Source organism: Mytilus edulis, chromosome 4 (genome assembly GCF_963676685.1).
Source record: "Mytilus edulis chromosome 4, xbMytEdul2.2, whole genome shotgun sequence".
In the NCBI taxonomy this organism is placed as follows: Eukaryota; Metazoa; Mollusca; class Bivalvia; order Mytilida; family Mytilidae; genus Mytilus; species Mytilus edulis.
The window spans coordinates 71,205,019-71,228,666 of record NC_092347.1 but is presented as its reverse complement, the minus strand read 5'-3'; the positions used below and the strand labels follow the sequence as shown (position 1 = coordinate 71,228,666).

The 23,648-nt window shown below is 31.4% G+C and overlaps 1 protein-coding gene and 1 pseudogene across 1 annotated transcript in view; both read left to right on the top strand.

The window, feature by feature from the left end:
• The window catches only part of LOC139520436 (uncharacterized), a 72,898-nt gene that overhangs the window by 35,373 nt on the left and 13,877 nt on the right, over positions 1-23,648 (top strand). Inside the window, exon 5 of the mRNA XM_071313039.1 lies at positions 22,422-22,621. Coding sequence (XP_071169140.1) covers positions 22,422-22,621 — 200 coding nt within the window. The remainder of the gene's footprint in view (positions 1-22,421; positions 22,622-23,648) is intronic.
• LOC139522088 (U2 spliceosomal RNA) lies at positions 23,223-23,334 on the top strand (annotated as a pseudogene).

Sequence of the window (23,648 nt, the reverse complement as noted above, 5' to 3'; positions counted from 1 at the left end):
ATGTATATGCAAACTCATTTCAACTGTATACATATTGTAGAAATACTTGGGTGTGTCTATAATTTTTGTTTATAATGATGTACTGATATTAAAACACTTTTCTTTAAATTAAAGTGATATACACATTGACATTACAGTAGCTTGTCATGTATACTGAAAATATTTAATACTTGATTTTTTTTCATAATTTGCCATTGGCTTAAAATAAGATTCGGTAACTGCGAGTACTACCATATATTTACTTTATGTATTTTGTGTTTCTGTTATTATTTGTGCCTTGTATCAATTTGATGAGTTAAACCCCTTTTAACTGATTTGTTTGTATTATAATGGTGTACTGTTACGCCACTGTCCAAGTTTAGGAGGATATTTGGTACCAGCAAAAATGTTTAGCCCCACCACATTCTGTAACTATGTACTTATCCCAAGTCAGAAGCCTGCAGTTCTGTGATTGTCGTTTGTTGCTGTATATCATATTGCTTTTTTCATCTATTGTTTTACACATACACCATGCCGTTCTTTTTTTCGTTTGATTTGGTTACATTTGTCATTTCGGGGTCTTTATAGCTTACAAAGCAGTATGGAATTTGCTCATTTATGAGGGCCGTACGGTGATACGGTTATTTACAACTTCCACCTCAGTTTTAGTTCACTGGGGTCCGAAGGACCCCATGTGAGCTTATGCCATGACTTGGCGTCCGTCAGCAAACAGCAAAAATATTCAGCAAAGTAAGATCCACAAAAACATGTTATATGACCAAAATTATCAATTAAGGAGTTATTGCCATTTTAGGACAATTTTACACGTCAAGTTGTTTACGTTTTTTAACTTTAAAAATCTTCTCAAATGAATCTAGTATAAATTTTGTATTTCATTTCCTTATATAGATTCATCATCACCACTTGTTTGATAACTATATATTTATTATCAGTTATTATCAAGCTTTAAATCTGAAACATTAAAATACGATGTTTACCGATGAATTTTCAGTATTTAAAAAAGTTAATAATTAAATAAATAAAAATTAAGGCTATTATAACAGCCACTAAATTTAATTAATAAATTATTATTGACACTTCTTTGATTTGTGTAGACACAATTTTCCATAATGCGACCTACCCCTTTCCTCATTACCATTTTATGAATTTTATGAACTACAGTTCTTTTTGTAGTCTCACCATAACGAAACTACACAAAATCACGAAAAAATAAAAAGTACCGAAATAGAGCTTTATGTGTCCCTTATCTATATCAATTACGAAAGAATATATACATGAAGCATAAAACAGCCTCTTTTACTTCCTTTTTTTAGTGTACTGCTTTGGTTAATTTAATATGTGCTATTTCATTTTGATTTTAGACGGTAGACCATTTACATTGTATGACCATCTTTAACTACAGTTAAATTTTTTAAGCATAGTACATCTAATAAATTAATCTTATAAATATTAGCTTAATCTATATTGTACATAAGATTTTTTTTATGACATTATCTAAAATAACATATTCAAATAGTTTTAAATAGAAATTAACTTTGAAAGATATTCTGGAGTCCAAGATACACTGATTTATTTTATTATAAAAATATAGGAAATATATGCATGAAAGATAGCATGGTATTCGATTGAAAATACCTCTTTTGCATAAAAGTTAAAAAAAAAAACAACAAAAAAACGTGCTCTTTATCAATTGAAATTTATACATGTTCGTCACATGCGTCCATATGCATTTGTAAAAGAGGTAACTTATTTCACACTAGAGTCATTATGTCAATCTTTGCTCTTCAAGTTTACTCTTTCAAATTCACGATTTCTTTTGTAAACAAAGATGGGATCGATAAAATATAATGTTTTGGATGTACAAAATGTAAATTAAACAGTTCTTCGACGCAAAAAGATACGACAATTTCTTTGTACGTGTTTACTCGCAAGATTGATATCTAAAAGTCGCAAAATGGACACTCATTATCAAAACAGTCTTTATCATATTCATACATATTGTTTCCCCAATCAAAATTATTAAAGATACATAAATCAAAATGTTTTTGAGCGTTACCTGTTGCTGTTGAATGCATATTTTGATAAATGACTGCAAATTTTACATGTTTTTTTTCTAAAATTTGGCAGCGCTATCTAAATTTAATTGATTGGAATCCGAAAGTCATAACATTATCAACCTTCTTTAGCATGCCGAATTAGTAATGATTGTGTACTTATTTTTGGAATAAGGAAAGTCTGTGATGTATCTTAAACGCACAAACATATATTTGACTCGCATCCGTCATGAAGATGTTGTGAAGTATGATTTTGTTTTCTCGCAAAAATTGTTTGAATTAAGAGAAATATTTGAAGAAAGAAAAACATTTGTTTTCAATCCCTAGAGGGAAAGGATACTATTTCAATAATTAGCTGCATGTTGTCTAAGTATTGTTTTAACCGTTTGCTGCATACGAATTAAAAGCTTTTCAGAATGCTTATGGAATTTGAACAACCATTTTATGATTTGATATACATGTACATACAATATAAGATAAGGAGATGTGGTATGATTGCCAACTAGACAACGTTCCACCAGGGGCCAACTGAAGTAGATGTCACAGCAACTATAGGTCACTGTACGGTATTCACCAATAAGCAAAACCCAAACCCAAACCGCATAGTTTGCTATAAAAAGATAATAACATTTTAAGTAATTAAAACAAGAAAACAAAAGTCTGAATTATTTACATAATAATTAAAATATTATAAGTGTCTAAACCTATCCAAAAAGTAATCAAGCATTTCTATAATGACATTTTTGTTTTGGAAGACCCTGTACAGTTTTGTGAATATTATAAATTGTAAGGAGATGCTCTATCCAATATTTCAATATTTGATTGTTTACTTGGTCTATTAATATGTTTGTATTTTACATCGGACACTTTTATCGTATAATTACATTAGATGTATGTTTCATTATAATACGTTATTCTGATTGGCTAACTGCATATCACGTGTTATTCCTTAAGCAATTGCATTACACAATAAAATGTATCATTCATGATGACACGAGGTCCCACAATAAAGTGCACAGGCGAATTAAATAAAAACTTGATAAAATTTGTGTTTTCATGATCCTACCTAAAAAATTTAATAATAAGTATTGAATGCTTCTTTTTGTCACTTTAAAAGGTTGTAAAAGCGTTGACAGTGCGCATATTTTTAGAATGAAGCGCTTCCGCAAAATGTACTTCGGTCAACGCTTTTACATCCCAATAAATTTACAAAAAGAAGCATTCAATTCTTAAATACAGCTCATGAGAACACTTGTACTTACAATATGTTTGCTTAAATTCAGAATTTCTGAATATAAATTCATTTAAAACTCATTTGCACATTAAATTGTATCATATAGGTTGATTTTAACCACAATTAAGCATAGGACTTAAATCAATAGCTTAAATCCCAGGGTTACACTAGGATTAAAGCTGAAATTTAATTGATATATAAATATAAGGTATACATTTAAACTGTTAAAGTGAGAACTTATCTGTTAGTTTATCAAGGGTATACTTGCGACTTAAATGCTATTACATATTGCATGCAGTGGAACAACAAACGGAAACAGAAATATGTTTGTCGTTCCACTGCATGAAATTATATAGACAGGCGCCTATCTGGGCGCCCAAGTCTGTAATTGAACCGTAAATCACTGCAAGGTCTGGTATGATTGAATTGGCAGATAAAAGCATATTTCGATTTTTTACAAATTTCAATTATTTATTAGTTTATCAAACACTGCCGAAATTACTCTTGTTTAAAATGTTGATTCACAAACGTAGATTTTTTTTGTAGCAGAAACAAACAGGCGAATCTCTCTAGTCCAGAGGTGGTTTGTGCCATAAATGATAAAAGTTAACGATGTTTTTGTTCACTCTTAAAAAGAGGTTTTAATTGTTACAATTAATTCATTTAATTCATCTCCTAAAACAATGAAAATGCTACAATTATGCAAACTGTTTTGTTCAAATAATGTATCTAGTCGTTGAAATATGCATATTTTCTGTTTTTCTGCACTACGTGTTGTTTTCATTACTAAGTTATTTAAAGAAGAAAATCAAATTTAGAAATGTAAAGTGAAGAACAAAATTAATTTTCCATATATTGAAAGTTTGTTTAAAAAAATAGAATCAAGACTGGTCTATTAAATCCGTATTCTTACCAATTGTTCGTATTTTTTTTGGGGAAATATACCTCTGACATTCCGTTCAATATTTAGTCGAGAGGTTGTTTTGTAAAAGTTAACACAGAAATTTCCAATTGCTACACTTAAGATGATATTTCTCTGGAATTTTTTTTTCATTTATGTAAACAAAAGAAAATAATTGTATTTTCCCGTGTTTCGTTTAAGGTTAGCGGGAAAATATTGTATTGACGGGTACGGGTCGTATGAATTATAGTAGGGTCACTTTCTAGCTGTCGTGCAACGAGTGAAGTTCAACACTCAACTTACATTTTTGATGTATATACGTTGACATTTTTATTGCATTTTGATTTGTCAATACACACATGTTTGAGGTGTACATGTAGGTCATTTGGTATCCACTGACACATGTTTCTAGAGCTGTTTGATCGATTATATTGTTTTTTATCTCTAGTTTTTCCTGGCCGGCCTTGACCGTCTATGAAGGGGTGCATTTAGTCAAATTTGGTTTTGGTGTATTTAGGATAATATATACATAGGAATTGTATGATGTTGAATTATATACATGTATGCATTGTTATAAGGATGATGATAATATTTGTGAATATTTATAATACAATCTGGCGTCCATCGAGCATGACTGGCTGTCGGCAAACTAAGGTTAATAAATATGTTGGCGTTGTTTATATTTACCACGAGTATGTAGTTAATACTTGAACATTTGTTTATTACTTACAACAAAGCCGAAAACTAAACAGTAACGTATACATAATTGAATTTGAATTGAGTTAAAATGACAGCATATAATCTACATATTTTCATTCAAATAATAGTTATAAAGTCGGTCCATCTTTCCACAAACAAAACTTCGAACAAACGAGTAGACAGTCTTGCTACAAGACGGTTCACATTTTCTTCATCATTATGAGTAAGGGCTCGTTTCGGCCTTGGCGTTTAAGTTTTTAAATTGCTTCATTGATCTGCGTACTTTCGAAATCTTCGTTCCCGTGAAAAGAGTTATTCATATTTCAAACTTCTTCAAAGTCTTTTTATTTTTATTTTTATTTTTATACTCGAGGATAAATGATTAATCATTCGAGAGTCGGTGAATGGTTTATGTTTTCGGGATTTCGGTATTCAGTGATTGTTTGTCTGGGAATTCTGGATGACAACTCTCTTGTCCTCTCAATGGACAAAAATCATTCTATATGAGATTTTAAATTTGCTGAATATTTGCAATTTTGAAAATATCACAAAACTTGCAGATTTTTTTATTCCTTTAAGTGGAATGAAGAAATAACTAAGGAAAAACAAAGGGGAAGGGGTAGGGGGAGGGTACACAACATCCCACACTATATCTTTAAAATCTCATGTTCAACGTTACTTAACATTTTTATGAATGGTTAGAAATATGAAATAGGTAAAATAAAGAAATAAAGAAAAGACCGAACTCCAAGGAAAGTATTTTACCAAATGGCTAAACCGAAAGCTCAAACACATCAAACTAATTGAAAACACTTGTCATATTCCTGACTTGGTACAGGCATTTCCATATATAGAAAATTGTCGATTAGATAAATCTGGGTTATTAAAATAACTATGTCAAGTGCTGTTTAGAATTCAATATGAACAATATATAATTTGAATTAACAAACTACTTTCAAAATTAATAATTGATAGTAATATCTATTATGAAAATACCAATAAAGTATAGTCATTTATAATTTAATATATATGAATTATTATTTTTACCTGAGATTACCTGTAAAATGAATGCGCGCAAATGTAATCAAAAGCTGCGCGCAAACGTAAAATATTTTAATCCCCAAATGTGCGCAAACGTAGTGCGCCCGTTTTGAAATATCGAACATATCTAAACTGAATCTCTAAATATACCCGTTTGGATTTCCCTCTATGTTGACAGATATCTGATGTCAGTTTATATGACATCAGTTATAGGTTGACATGATCCTTTAAAAACATGCGTGTACTAGTCTATCAGATGTTGTACGGGTGAACAGCATTCACCAAGAATAAAAACAAATCTATCTTCTTTTTTTTCGCCAGCCCTCTCTAAATCTGCTTTCAAATAAAAGGTCGTCTTCATAGTTAATAGTCATCAGATACCATTTGTTACTTTGGTAAAGGCAAATATACATATTGGGATACCCTTAAAAATTAGTATACTCATAAAAAAGTATTTTACCGAATACCATTTTGACAAAAACACTTATTAAAATCTGCACTTGATATTTGGTAGAATAATAACTTCAAGTTGGATACAGAAGGATACAAATTGACATTATACTTTTGTTAATAGTTACCTGTCTATTCTGTCATTTATTGTATTTGATTTGTAATTTGTCCTCATATAACACATATTTTGTGTCTGAGTGTAAATAAAGAATTGAAATTGACATAGTCGATTTTTTTGTACTGTATACAATTGAAAATGTAAATGGGGAATGTGTCAAAGAGACAACAACCCGACCAAATAGCAGAAAACAGTCGAAGGCCACCAATGGGTCTTCAATACAGCGAGAAAATCCGGCACCCAGAGGCGTGCTTCAGCTGCTCACAAACAAAAAATATGCATTTGTTAAGTAAAAATGGATGTCATACTAAACTCCGAAATATAAAAAAGAAACTAAAATTAAAAAATATACAAGACTAACATGTCTGTTACGTAGTGTAGTCCTTTTAGCGTTATTTTAAAACATTGCCGTATAAGGTTTGGCTAGCTATAAAGCTAGCTTATCAGGAACACGGCAGTTGTTATCAAATAGTCCGTTGTTATGTTTGTTGGTGTTTGTACTGTTACAATTCAGTGTTTATGTTGTTCCGTTGTCTTCTTTTTATTATTGATGTATTTCCCTCGATTTTAGTTTGTAACTCGGATTTGTTTTCGCATAGTCGATTTATGACTGTTGAACAGCGGTATACTACTGTTGTCTTTATTTATTCACATTACCATCTGAAAAAAGTATTGTTATAAAAACTCACAAAGGGTATCATTAATCATTTAAGTAAGCATATACATTAAGAGGGCAGGACCTTTTTCGGGACATCGTGATCGGGTGTTTTTAAGCTCTGGATTTCGGGATTGACCCTTTCGGGATCCGACAATTCTTGTTTCGAATTTCGGGATGCCGGGATTCAAATTTCTTTAAATTCGGGACCTCGGGATTTCATGTTTTTAAGCCCGGAATTTCGGGATCAGGACCCCTCCGATCCCCCCTCATACATGTATCTCATATTTTCTTTTAAACATGGTAATCAGTCATACGGGCGCTGAACGCAATACTAAAGCTCGAGTAATGTATTACAGCTGTAAAATGTGCAGTAGCAAGAATAAAATACACTTAATAGTCTGGATATTGAATTCTAAGAAGTTAAGTATTCAAGTTTAAAAAGTACATGCAGAAACAAAGATCCATAGAAACAAGATCGTTCAATCCTTGTTTGTTTCATGTAATAATATATCCCATTACCATGTGTGATGAGTTATTTCTAACCAATCCCCTTTAACTCTAAAAAACGACCACTCTGCATATTAGTATCCTCATGCAACATCGTGATTTAAAATCAGTGACTATTTAGTCCTTCAATTTGTAATACATTTAAATGAAGGAATGCACCGGACCATACTGCTTTAGAGACTAAAAAATAATTTCATGATGTCATTCAACATAGTTAATTATATGTATAGATATATACAAAACTTTCACAATAAAATATCTTCAGATGACGCATTCACTGAGGAAAACATTATATATTTCGAAACGTGGCTATGCGGAGTCCACCAAAAATCTTCTTTTAAAATTGAGCAAATAAAATACATACTAGCATTTAATTTCTAAAAAAAGAAAAATAAGCCTGGGCTAATTTCAAATGGTTCTAAATTTTTTAAGAAATAAAACAAAACATCTATTATACGATTTTTAAGGTTGTGAATTTAATCATGGATGCATCTGGTTACTTCTCATTCCAGAATCAAGGATCGTGTTGAAGTCTGTTCAAACCCAGTTTTCTATGATTCAATATGGATATAAAATTGAATAAATGGAACTACATGTATATATTAGTAGAAAATAAGGATGTTTCTAGAAAGAAAAAAAATTGTAAGGGTTCCGCGGAACCCAGTGTCTCGCCTACTCTTTCTGTTAATCACAGGCTCAACAAAAATGAGGAAATAAATCAATAAAATATTCCTGTTGAGATTATCTTTAAATTGTAAGAAGCTTCTGTCCAAGTTTGGTAAAAATCCAGGATAGTTTATGAATCTAATACTGTTAAAAAACTTTTAACTGCAGACTAAATGTAATGTCAACTGGAAGAAAACTAAATTTCCTTCTAGATACTAGCTTTTGATCATAAACAAGCTTCTGTCCAAGTTTGGTACAAATCCAAAATAGTATAAAAAAGTTAAATTTTAAAAAGCTTAACTACAGAGTGAATGTGTTGTTTCCGGGAAAATATAAGTCAGAAAATATAAGTCCATTAAAAGTAAAATACGAAAAAAATGGAATTTTATTTTTACAAAATTTCCTTCTAGATACTAGCTTTTGATCATTAACAAGCTTCTGTCCAAGTTTGGTACAAATCCAAAATAGTATAAGAAAGTTATTTAAATTTTAAAAAGTTTAACCACAGAGTGAATGTAATATTTCCTGGCAGAAAAACTAAGTCCATTTAAAAGTAAAATACGGAAAAAATGGAATTTTATTTTTACAAAATTTACTTCTGGATACTATCTTATGATCATAAACAAGCTTCTGTCCAAGTTTGGTAGAAATCCAGGATAGTTTAAGAAAGTTATTAAAATTTTAAAAACTTTAACCACAGAGTGAGTATTTCTGGACTCCGCCGACAAAGACGACGACGGAATGTAGAATCGCTTAGTCTCGCTTTTTCGACCAAAGTCGAAGGCTCGACAATAAACCCACGTTATCCATCACAGGGTTTTATTAAAACTCTCGAAAAAAAAGAACTCGTTCAAATAAGAATCTTTTAGTAAAAATTGTTACAATAACAATTTATTTTTATAGGTTATATTTTCTATTTCAATATTTAAAAAAAAAATTGCCATCTGATATCTGCACTTAAAAATTTTATGCTAAATTGTTACGGATTTTTGGCATAATTTCAAAAAACCCATACATGACGTTATACTTTTGTCCTAATCTATATCGTTCTTGAATGCAACCTCATGGAGTACAAGATTGTAACAACAAAAAATCAGGAACTGCTTACCCTTTTTTAACAGCTTTAATGAATTTGTAGTGCCTTTTGTAGTATTTTGCGGATTATTGTTGTCGTCTTTTTTGTTAGTTTTCATAAACTGGATGGTGTTGTGGTTTAAGCCCTTTAAGCGCCACTGTGGCTTGCTGGTATACAGGATACTTCCGAATATGATTCAATAAGTTGTTATTTGCTATTTAAAAAAATATTATTAAAACACAGTTTGGTTTATTATTTATCATAACATCGTGGTAACTGAAATTTTTCAAATTTCAGAAATTCCCTCAAGAAGTTTGAAACCAAAGCCACAACGATCTAGTTGGAAGTAATGATTCCATCAAGACAATAGCAGCTTACATTTTTGAGAGTTCTCATTTCATTGGATTGCAGTCTTTTGCTTTTTTTTTTTACTGTGTAGCCATCAGAAAGTCAATGCATAAATTTAAATTGGCACTTAGTTTCCACAATATGCATCTTATGTTAGAATATAAATGTATTTGAATGACCTTCAAACGTTAATGTAGATGTACAATACTTTTTTTGGTAGAAGTGGCGGAATATAAAGTGTGTTAAGAATGATCAAAATTGCAACTTTTCATGGATATATTTTGTAATTCTCCTTAGGTTCAACCCTTTAGCATGATCGTTTCATGGTATATAGTGTGTTGTTGTGTAACCTGTGCATTTTTACACTGTAATAGATAAATGTTAAGTGTTTATGGTTTAAGAGTAGTATTATAGTGTGTCAAGCGTTGAGTCAGAATTGCTTTTTTTTAACAACACTCGAAAGATGCACATTGAACAAGATCATCTTCGATTTTTTCTGCTTTTCTAAGTCACGTTTTTTTTGTTTAGAGTTAGTCATAATGTTTTCGTAAAGCTTTTCATTTTTTATCTTATTAAAATGCGTTTTCCAAATAAACCAGATGTAAAGACTTTTTTTAATTGAGTGTTTCTTAAATGCCAAAAATCAGATTCTCATCTTCACAGACTTTGTGCTATAAATCAATAAGTCTGAACTACAGAATTTGCTGAACGATACATTATATAGAAATATATCCGTCCTTTACAAAAATGCATCATCCCATTCACGCTCGTTTCTGTAAATACACACACTTTAATAAAACCATTATAGTGAAAGACATTTTGGTCTATATTTGTAAACGCAGAAAGCTCTGGTATCAAAAAGATTAAAAACAAGAATGTGTCCATAGTACACGAATGCCCCACTCGCACTATCATTTTCTATGTTCAGTGGACCGTGAAATTGGGGTAAACCCTCTAATTTGAATTTAAAATTAAAAAGATCATATCATAGGGAACATGTGTACTAAGTTTGAAGTCGATTGGACTTCAACTTCATCAAAAACTACCTTGACCAAACACTTTAACCTGAAGCGGGACAGACGGACGGACGAACGGACGCACAGACCAGAAAACATAATGCCCCTCTATTATCGTAGGTGGGGCATAAAAATTGTTGTATCAGAAACTATTCACTTTGTAGTCCCTTCTGCTGTTGTTAATTCAACCCAAATTACAGTCCAAACAAAAAGAGTCTGTCGTTTACAGGTGTGGGAATCTGTTAAACAGACAACCTCTATGATTTTAAACAATGTGAGTTCCTATAACTCACGGAATGAGATAATGAATTTTAATGCACAATTAATTCATCGTATGTCACCTGTTTGCTTATGAAACCTATGTTATGTCTTTGTGGAAACGCCTTTATTATATTGCTGTCTGCATATGATTAAACAGTGTTAGTTGAGTGATTTGAGTTGAATATGTTTCTACATTCACGTTATTCGATTTGTTATTCTATAATCAAACAGCATTTTTCATATCGACCCTGACATTTGTACTTAAAACAAAAGTATCGTCCGGACTCCTATGGGCATACAATACAGTTACAGTGGATGTAATGAGGTTGTCTTGTCAGGAAAAGATGCATTTTTTAACTGATTTTATCATTCAAACTGATTTAACGTGAAAACGATTTCATGGACACCTCTTTTTTAAAATGACATTCGTTTGATTCCGTATGGAGATTATGTGTACCAATTTCATCAAATTGTCAATAGTTCATTTTATTTAAATTTGATAAAAATTAGTTTCTACTATCATGAACATTTGATAAATATTAGTTAATTGAAAAAAAAAAAAAATACTCAAATTTACAGGACATTTATATAAAACAGAATTTACAAAAAATTTTACAAAACCAGCTTGTGTATGTATTTCTGTCGAAAGGAAAAAGTACGTCCACAAATCCGAATTTTGAGCAAATATCTGAAATTTCTCCCTCAATTTACTCAAAAAGTAGCACATGAAGGTATACTTTTATTACATATTTGATTTAATCAGGTAAAAAATAGTCTATACGCCATTTTTTCTTATCAAAATTTCATTATGGGGTCAAAACTGTATCGTATGCACTTAATACTTAATGAACAATTTGAATAGAAAAACCAAGGGACCTTTGTGAAACAAAGTCGTACGAATTAGGATGTAAGCAACTTTCCCTTTCGACATTGACTATTAGTAAAACTTGTGTGAGTTTATACGTTTGTACATGCGCATTCATAGTAAGGATGAATATGACTTTAAAATCAAAGAGGAAGTGCCAATATATTTCATAATAGGGTCATTTCAAATCATGCATGTCAATCTTTCACAGCTCAGTGTGTGCAATTTGAGAATTTTACATTTTTTCGCTTAATTTTAAAAAGTTGGAACAAGTTCTACGTGCATGAGGATAGCTAATTTTTTCGTCATTTTTCAGTTTCAAATAGGACGTCACTTGGCGTAGAGGTTTAAACGTATTCGGATGTGTCTACTTTTGTGTTTCAAATGTCTGGTTATGTAAATGTATTTCAGTTGTTTCCTGTAATTAGTTAATACTTCAGCTTTATCATGTACATCTTTTGAATATTCATTTTATTAAATTTACTGTTTGCAAAAGTATAAATTACTCTAAATTATAGGGATTTTCTGGTAACTTAACAGAAAACCCTTGCCGTTTTTGGCACAACATTTTTGATCTTTTGGTCCTCGATGCTGTTCAACTTTGTACTCGTTTCGGCTTTCAAACTTTTGTATCATCTGTGCGTCACACATAGGTCTTGTGTGGACAAAATACACTTCTGGCGTATTAAAATTTTGAACTTGTTGCCTTTTGTTGGCTGTTGTTCGTGTGATTCTTTGTCAATTGTGTTCTCCAATTTATTTATATTGTAGTCCTGTGTTGTCATTTTGATGTTATATTTCACATGGCCATAAAAGTGCGAGGTTTGGCATGCCACAAAACCAGGTTCAACCCACCATTTTTCCCTTTAAAAATGCCCTGTACCAAGTCAGGAATATGGTCATTGTTATATTATAGTTCGTTTCTGTGTGTATTACATTATAACGTTGTGTCGTTTGTTTTCTCTTATTTTTGAGTGTAAATTCACATTGCGATAAGACGTGTCACGGTACTTGTCTATCCCAAATTCATGTATTTGGTTTTGATGTTATATATATTATTCTCGTGGGATTTTGTCTATGTGTGTTACATTTTAGTGTTATGTCGTTGTTCTCCTCTTATATTTAATGCGTTTCCCTCGGTTTTAGTTTGTTATCCCGATTTTGTTTTTTGTCCATGGATTTATGAGTTTTGAACAGCGGTATACTACTGTTGCCTTTATTTATAAACTGCAATTGACAGAATTTTGCAAATTATGAATATTTATCCAAATTGTATTAGAAAGATATGCATAACAAAAACCTAAAAGATTTTGAAACAAAATTTTGTAAATTTTCTATAATATATTTCATTTTGATCAGTGACATCCTTTGGTGGATTTACACAAGCAATTGAAATGCCTTCAAGATAGCAAAATTTACCATCAAACTCCATTTTGATATTGTTGAAACATGTTGAAATATTGGAAAAAGCTGCCTCAACAGAGTTCATTTTGCTTATGCTGTAGTTTTAATTATGTGATGTTTTTTTTTAGTAATTTTTGCTTAACGTCTATTATGTGTGTATCGATGGTGGTGTTGTTAAACATTTTTAAGGAAACTTTTGTTGATTTGTAATATTTCATATACTATATCTCATGAATATCGATACTGCTAATTAACACAATAAGTACAGTTTGCATTGCATGAACATTACTAAACATGTAGATTGGAATCATGGAATGTATCAAAGAGACAGCAACCTGATCAAAGAACCGAATCACCCCAGGCCCCATATTGGTCTTTAATGCAGCAAGAAAATCCCTCACCGAGAGTCAGGCTTCTGTTGGCTCATTATCAATAATGCATACGTGTTCAGCGGAATGGATTCCACACTATACTCCGAAAAAAAAATGGTTCCCACAAGTCTAACAAAGGTACTATATAGTTCATCGATATGGACGCCACACTAAAGTTTAGTGACTAAACCCCGAAACATACAAAAGAACCAATATGTAACAAACATACAAGATTAACAAAGATTTACTTACACAATGTCACATGTATCTCGTTTTCCCTCAAATTCAGGGTTTTTACATGAGTACGCTACACTTATACGAATGTTGACAAAGTACGTTGACGTGGAGAAAACGCAATTTTATTTTTTTTGATTGCATTTGCAAATAACACGAGGATTATGGTTTATTCATAACGCTCACGTTTATAATTTCATATTCCTTTTGAATTGATAATTTCGTTTTTTCTGCTTCGCATCACGGTGCGAAGCTAATAGTTGAATACGATATTCACGTTATCTTGAAATTATAATGTAACACAAATCGGTTCTTATTTGTTGTGGGAAAGATTTTTTTTGAAAGAATGTAATATAAAATTTGGAACGTGTCCCAGGCATGATAAGATATTGAGAACGGAAATAACTACAGTATGGTTTATTTAGATCCGATACATGATCAATGAATAATGTTTCCTTTACCTTTGGTGTATCTTGTTATAAATTGATATTGATAAAAAGGCACAGATTGAATTAAATTTTTGGTGTGTGTTTTAGATGCTAAATCGAACTATGTTGTAAGATTTGGATTTCAGGCCATACTAAGCAAATCAAAAGTCCCAATTCAAATTTTTAAGATCTTTGACAACATTTATTTTGTGTCACCATTCAAATTAAGACAGTATCACTCTTGAATAATTTGTCCAAACTTGCCCAAACTGTTCAAGGCTCGATCTCTGTGGTCGTGTCAGGCTGCGCTTGGCGAGGCGTTTTATTGCTAATGTGTTTTGTCGATATGCCGTTTTGTTTGCCATTGTTGACTTATTTGATTGTTTTTGTAGTGATTAAGATTATAACTCAATTTTAGTTTGTTAGTTTGTTTGTTTAGTTCACATATCATTGTCAATATAATTGATTTTTATGCGACTGTCATACAAGTTAGAGGTTTTATTAACCTACTACAAAACCAGGTTTAATCGGTTTATTTCTTGAGTGCTAACATCCTTTGATCTACCGACAATTTACCTTTCGTACATACTTTTCGTCCAATTAGATTGCTTGAATTTGCCTTCTAACATTCATAGTACATACTTTTTCCGTGTACTAAGTAACTACGCATGAATGACCACAAGGATAAAATTTCATTGTATCGTAATCAAGATGTTGAAATAAAAATTGCTACTGATACTGGCTATTTTGAAAAAAATGTTGTGTTCCAAATTTAACTAAATAGTTTGCAATTAGTTCAAATTAATTTTTAAACATCCTAGCTACTATTTAATCTTTGTATCTAAAAATGTTTTTGACAATTAAAAGTTTCTTTCAATTTAATAAAGAGTAACAACTATTGTTCTTTATAACTTGATTAGAGTACAATGCCATCTAAAATTGTAATCAGTTATCTTCCTGCATGTTATTACTTTGTACGGCTAAAAATAGAGTGAACCATGAAACCTTGTGAAGGGAAATTTAAGCAATTTGATCTATTTCGTCATGAATTGATTGATTATTGGTTGCGTAATGTCCAGTGACAGTTATATCATGCATGTTAACTATCCACTAGACTATCTATGGTTCAAACCAGGGGCAGATCCATCCATTTTTAAACGGGGTTTTACCCCCCCCCCCCCCAAAAAAAAAGGGGGAAGGGGCCAAACTGTATGTTCTTAATCAAAGCATTGATCATCCCTAAAAATAACCGTTTTCCACCACCCTCTTTTTGGATCTGCCACTGCAAACTATCTATATGTTTGAAAATTTATCATGTATAATACTAAAACACAGCTTTATACAAATGTACCAATAAACATACTTTCACCAGCAACTACAATCTTTTTATTCTGGAGTCAATATCTCACAATGATAATAGTGAGTAGATTTACAAAACTACGTAAATGAGCTACACCTAGTCCGCCAAAACTTATCAATAGACTAATTACAGGATTACTTAAGTTGTAAATATGTGCTCAATTGGATAGTGTATAGAAAGGTATATACTATGATAATAAGAGCTTGGGGCAAGCCCCTCGCTTTAATTTTCAAATAATAGTTATCCCATGATGACGCGGTGTGTCAGTGTAAGATCACCCCGATGGCCGGAGGCCAGAGGGTGATCTAACACTGACACACCAAGTCCGAATGGGATAACTATTTTACATCCCAGCTGTTTTAGATTAGACGAAAAACCATTTACAAATCATAAAATCTAGTTTAGAACGCCACACAACTATTATATTATAATTTATATATTACTATATGATGTATACCCTTAATGACCCCCGAACACGATGAGTAGATATCAAATAATGTCAACTCGCCCCACTGAGCAATCGGCCCACACTGTATCGCCACTTTATAAAAAAAAATGCCCCACTCTTGTTTACCGACTCGCCCCAATTTGAAAAAGTGTAAAATCAAATTGAACAATCAGTCTGACAACTCACTTATTAACGAAAAGGGTTGAAAACCCACTGAATACAGGTCTGACAACTCGCCCCATTTATAAAAAATATCTTGCTTCCTTTAAGTATGTTAAATTACTAGTAGTTCGTATCCAGTCGTCCTGGTGTAGTGGAACGTGTCGTGGCTTGATATGCTAAAGGTCTTGAGTTCGAATCCCAGCATGTACACTGGATTTTTTCTACGTGAATTTTGATAGATAGTCTTTTCCGTATAATTAATTATAAGTTTTATAGTGGATTTGGCATTCCCGCCAAAATGTTACAGAACAAAGGAAAGCATGCATAACAAAGACACTCAAACTGGTGTGATCTGGTAGGGGTGATCCGGCTCAGATCACCCCTGTTAGAACAAAGGAGCTGGGATGTAATAGTATATACCTTTCTATACAATAACCAACACATACAATTATGTTGGCGTTTAATGAATAGATGTAAGTAATATTCACAACAAAAGTACATGCTTATTAAAATAAAAATACTAATTAAACAGATATATATATGTAAATAACAGGTAGCTAAATCTATTTCATGTTTGTAAAGTTGTTGAAAATCATTTGATCTAGCTGTTACAACTTGAACAAATATGCGATTCTCTTAAAATGAAACTATTGTGCATATTGTCGGGAGTTCGATTTTGCACAAATTCTTCATCAGACTCTTTTGACTTAGATGTTTCTTTACACTATGTATGTGCTGTAATCTCCAACATCACTTGATGGAATTTTTTGAATTACAAGCCTGGTACCTTTGATTACTATTGAAACTTTGTATCTCGTGTTAGATTACTGTCTTATTTTTTTGGTTCAGTTCTTCGGGACTTTTGTCTAATTATTATAAGATTACACCATTTTTTATTGTGTTCGTATTAACTAATTTATTAATTAAAATGATGTGGAATTAAATCAATATGCCTTTTTCAGTTTGAAATAAATATTTAACTAAAATTACGTTTACATTTCTAATATGTTTTATCATAATAGACATTTCCATTCCCAAAATAATTCTTTTTATTCTCTATTTCTTGAAAAGTCATAAAAATTTTAATTTCAAAATGTACTAATATTTTTATTCATCAAAAAGTGATAGAATGTAGAATTTATAAAGCTGTTACATATAAATAGTTATAAAAACACCTTTTGTTATCATATAAACATATATTGAAATACTTTTGTTGGCGTTAAAGTAAAAGGTAACGTATAAAATGTTGACATTCGAAGAAAACTTCGTTTAAGCCACTATTTTCTACAAACGAAAATGCATGTACCAAGCCAGGAATATGATAGTTGTTATCCATTCGTTTGATGTGTTTGAGCTTCATAAATAGTTTATTCCACTATATATTTTCATATGTTTTATTACAAAAGTTAATGACAAGTTCTTCGATAGTAGTTTAAAAACTAGTTACAAGCAATGACATATTAGTTGTAGAACACTTCTAGAGGCCGAGATGGGACTCACGGACTTGAATGTACAATTTATTGTTTCATGATTAAGAACGTCCTTGAAGTATTTACAGCATACCAACACCGCATTAATGGCTTCTTTGTCGACCGGTACAAGCACAAATCGCTTTGCGAAAACTGAAAGTTTTTTTCCTTTTCTAGAAATGGGCGTTAAATGAACTCCTCTATTAATTACTAGATTGTTTTTAAAATGTGACATTCGAATATCCACATCATTCATGGATTTATTTATAAAATGGAACTTGAATGTTAACCTGCGTGCGGCGGGTTAGAAAGTGATTTTGTCTAGGAAAATATTTCCCGCTATAAAATTAGTCACGTGTCTTATACCTCGTGACGTTTATATAATAAACCTATACGCGAGTACTGTCGAATCAATTACTTCTTCATATACAATCGATACGTGAGAGGTTATACTTAATCTTACTTGGAGTGTTTTAAATGCAATATGAAACCTACTAATACTGAACATATTTGAAAGTTTAAGAATAACTATTCGTTACATCTCGCATGGTAAGCGTCAGGACATGTACATGTGTAACAGTAAATTTGGTCCGGTAGTAAAATGTGTCCGCCAGACATTTTTTCCTAGTTAATAAAGTCCATGTCCATGATTTTACTAGGGAAAGAAGTCCCAGGACAAATGTTCCTCGGAAAATAAGTCCATACATGTAGCTAGTATAATATGTCTGGTACTCATTATCCTAGGAAAAATTGTCCCTAGACTTGTTTTTCTATAAGTTTTCCTGTTTATTAAAATCATTCAAAATGGGGGAAAAATCTTTATTAAAATTGGAAAGTGTCATAATGTTTCCTATAAAATAAAGGACATGTATGTTATTGCCTAGACATGTTAATGACATGGACATGATATCATTCGAAAATTTATCTTGGAAGTATTGATACACAACTGTAAAACAATATTACAGCTGATTTCCTAATGTTTGCAAAGTAAAACTTTGGTTGGCTTGCTTGCTTGCTTTGTTTGTATAATTGTTTATACAAGTTTTGTTAAAAAGATTGACATCTTTAAATAATATGTATAGGCATAGTTAAAATTATATTTGAATTTAATTGGATGTTATCATAATATGATTGTACAATAAAACAAAGCAAGCAAGCTTACCAAAGTTTTGCTCTACATGCATTAGGAAATAAGCTGTAAACATAACAGTTTAATTTACCTTTTAAAATAAATAGCATGGACATTTTTATGGAATATCAATGACATGGACATTATTTCCTAGGAAAAATAGTCTGGGGACAAAAATTCTGTCACATGTTAATGCACAACTCTTTACCAATATTAAAACATGAATATTGAGTTCCCACTCTTTTAAAATAAAGAACATGGACAATTTAACTTAGGAAATTTAATGACATGGACATGATCTCCTAGGAAAGTTTGTCTGGGGACATACATTTAATTAGAAAAAAAACAAATTGATACACAACTCTTAACCAAATATTTAAACATAATATTTTAAAAAAAATTTAATTTAATTTTTTAAAATTAAGCGCTTGGACGTTTTTACCTAGGAATATTAATGTCATGGACATGATTTCCTAGGAAAAAAAGTCTGGGGACAAAAATTCTATTAAATGTGAATGCACAACTCTTTGCCAATATTAAAACATGAATAGGGACTTTCCATTGTTTATAAAAATTTCCCTTTTAAAATAAAAGACATGGACATTTTTTCCTAGGAATTTTGATAACAGGGACATGATTTCGTATGAAAATTTGTCTGGGGACATACATTTAATAAAAAAAAAACCAACATAATATTTCCATTCTTCTTTTAAAATTAAGAGCATGGACGTTTTTACCTAGGAATATTTATGACATAGCTTGATTTCCTAGGAAAATTAGTCCTGAGACATTAATTTTATCAAGGTTATATATAAATATGCAACTCTTAAAACAACATTTAAACATCACATTTAAATTTCCATTGTTTAAATGTAATTTAATTTATTATAGGATTTTATAGGACACGATTTCCTAGGAAAATTTGTCTGGGGACGTAGATCACTAACATAGGACTAAATATACTAGACAAATCTGTAACCATGGACTTCTTTTACAAGTAATATTTGTCCGCCCAGACATATTATACCAGGACAAATGTATCACTTACACATTCATGTACACCTTTTAGGTTCCTTGATTCTTTCGATTAAAAAAAATAACAAAATCAGTGATCGTGAAACAACGAAAGGAAACTTCAAATGTACGAGCTTGTCAAATGTTGTGTCCAATCGTTCTACCGGCAACGCATTCTCCTATGTGATATCTTTATTAATTTTATCAGCAATCTGAGTTATTTGGAAAGTGTATGATTAGAATTAATTGCATAACAGTGTGGTCGACAGTAAAACGTTTGTAGGTTGTAACTTGTTTGTCAACGGCTATGATTTTATGCTCACCCAGTCTGTCAGAGGCGTTCCAGTGGGGATTGAAATATTCACTTGTTACACATTCCGATACATAAAATGAAACTTTCTTTTTACAAAGCTTGAAAGGAATTTGTTTTAAATATTTATTATAATCATCACATACAACCGTGTCATTTATAAGAATAATAATGTTCAGAGATGATGTTATTTAATAATAATAAAAAAAAATAGGTTTATCCATTGTAAAAAAAACTATTAAGTTGATGGGGTTAATTCACAAAATATCTCATTGATTAAGAGCACAACTACTTCTACGGTGTGATCATTTAAGAATGGCTTACTATTTATTCAATGCGTATACATGTGGGTTTTGTTTGTGAAGAGTTCTGGATAATTAAAAAATCATTTGATTTCTTTGTTTAATACCATAAAACGATTCATTCTTTCAGATATTTGTCACTTTGCCTTATCTTCAAGTCCAACACAATTTCTCACGTTTCTTACAAAACTTATATTCTTGTGATGTATTCTTTTGTTGAAAAAAAAAATGTATAGATATAGATAGATATAGGAAGATGTGGTATGAGTGCCAATGAGACAACTCTCCTCCCAAGTAATAATTCATAAAAGTAAACCATTATAGGTCAAGGTACGACCTGCAACACGGAGCCCTGGCTCACACCGAACAGCAAGTTATAGAGGGCCCCAAAACTACTAGTGTAAAACCATTCAAACGGGAAAACCAACGAGAAACGAAAAACACATATGAACTACATAAACAGACGACATCATGCATTGTAACTTTTAAAGCCAATTAAATAAAAAAAATAAAATCTGAAAGAACGTGCGATATCATATTAGGAAAATTGATGGTCATGCAAACCATAACAAAAAATCAAGTAAAGAATTTTAAGTATTCAACCTTTATAGCTTGCTGTTCGGTGTGAACCAAGACTCCGTGTTGTAGGCCATTTTTATTTATTTTCAAATTACAAAGGTTATTCCTGATTAGTATTTTTAATTATTTTATTTAGGCGTTTAGAACCTTAGGTGACCTCACAGTTTAAATTTCTATGATAAGTACGTTGTGAGCAGTGGGCATTACAGACGAACGTTCACCTAATTTTCCCCAGTCAATGAATGGCCATAGCTACACTGTTATGAATTTCATTCTATATTACTTTTGTGGTGGTGTGAATTAGATGTGGATATTAAATATTCTAAAGGTCTGATAGTCTTAGAGAACCTATGATCTAAATGGAAGTCTTTAAATCTTTACACTAGAAATTCCCCATTCTTCATGTAAAGACAGATTGTAGTTCATGTATAATAACTTGCATAATGCATTTTTATACTTCCGTTTCCGGGACGTTATATGGTATGCCGTTGTCCGTCTGTCGGCCAATAACCCAACAACGCTTAAACAAATTTACAAGACACTTTGGTGAAATGTTTATATCTATTGACGTAAGCTCCCTTTCGTTTAATATTAATTTTACATGTTATGTTTCCGAGCTTATCTTTAAAAAAAAGATTAATTGTTTTTCAGTTTCAAACTATAACTAAAAAGAGATTTGAGCAGTTTTCATTAAACTTGGGTGACTGATTTATATATTTCAAAATAACATCCCTTTAGTTTTTTTTTATATAAATGTTTTATTAGACACTGAGAAGTTTTCGAAATTTATTCTTTGGAAACGCGACGGCTGTCATGCGCTCATGGAGCAGCTGTTTATTGTATTTCGCTTCACATTTTGTTTTAATTTCTAATACAAATTTATTAAAATTAAAAGAAAACTATAATATACGAAACTTGTCTAATAATAGATCATACCACAACACCCGGCAATTAATATTTGAGCGATAAAAAAGACGTGGGAGCACAAATGTATTGATATTTGAGCGCCGAAATTTTAGGACATCAGAGCAAACAACAAAAGATAAGCATAGAAAATTTGAAAGTAAAAAATAAGAATGATAAAAAAGTACCTCCTTATTTCAGCAGATATAATCCGTTTCCAGTGCTTGAGATTCTATTCCTTCTGTTTGACTGTCTCTTAGATGTATCAATATTCAATCTCTGATTTTTTTATGCAAGTCACAAATAGTGATTTGACATTGGTGTCAAGGAAAGTATAAATTGATTGTAGACTATTCTGACTGATTATATAACATATATTTATTTCAAAACTTAGGTAGGTTAAATTTTATTGTAGATGCAGCTCATTTTATATCGATTACGGGATACCAAGACAAGCTTTTAGTATTAATGAGTGACGGAAAAGTGTTGTTATTTCAAGATAAAGAGTCAGGTCAAGACAAAAAGGATTTCCAATACTGGAAGTTTCTCCTTGATCGAAGAGTAGACGGTCTTTCTCCATTTACTCAAATGTATGAACTGCCACAAGATAATAAGGTAAACATAATACATGCATTTTTTCCCTACAATTTAAAGAAAATTTATGTCAAAATAAGTTTTCTCTTAAATGATTGGGTTTTTTTTATGACTTAACGAACGATAAGAAGAACTGTAAATAAATAAAAAAAAATTGGCCAACACGCCTGTCTGCTTCTTTGTATGCCCTCGCCGTAGCGTTAAGGCATTATGTTTTGCCCTGTACGCACAAATGTACGCACGAACGTCCCATAATTGGTTTCCGTTCTCTAACTTAAGTTGACCTCAACCAAATGTAACATTACTTAAACGCAATGACTATCAACACAAAACAGCGATCAAGTTTGAATTTTGGTGGCGTTACTTATACCGTTCTTCAGTTATGCTCCTTTACAAATGCAAAATTGCTGATTGTTTAATTTCCGTTCTCTAACTTTAGTTTGCCGCAACCAAATGCAATGGAACTTAAACATAATGCTAATCACCTCCATTTGAATTTTGGTTGCATCACATTTATCGTTCTTGAGTTATGCTTCTTTACAAATGGAAACATGGCTGAATTGTTCGTTTCCGTTCTCTAATTTTTAGTTTGCCATACACAAATGTTATGAAACTGCTTATTATCGCTTCTCGGCCTCTTGGCTAAAATCAAAGTGTATCTGTCATCAGCTTAATATCCGATACGTACCTAATGTGGGTATTTCGATATAAACTACCAAAAAAAAAAACCACATCAAGTTTGAATTTTGTCGGCGTCACTACCGATCAATAGTAATGTTTTTTTACAAATGGAAAAACAGACTGCGTAATTTTTCGTTTCCGTTCTCTAACTTTAATTTGTCTCATCCAAATGTTATGAAACTTATAAACTATATTGATTACCACAAAACATAGATCAATTACACATTTTGGTAGCATCATTATTACAGTTCTTTTATCAAACGTTATATGAAAACAGGGACATCATATGTGTCCCATGGACACGTTCCCCATTAATTTAAAGCCTGAAGGTGCTAAATTGTTGCAGGTTTTTCATCGGAAAATTGTG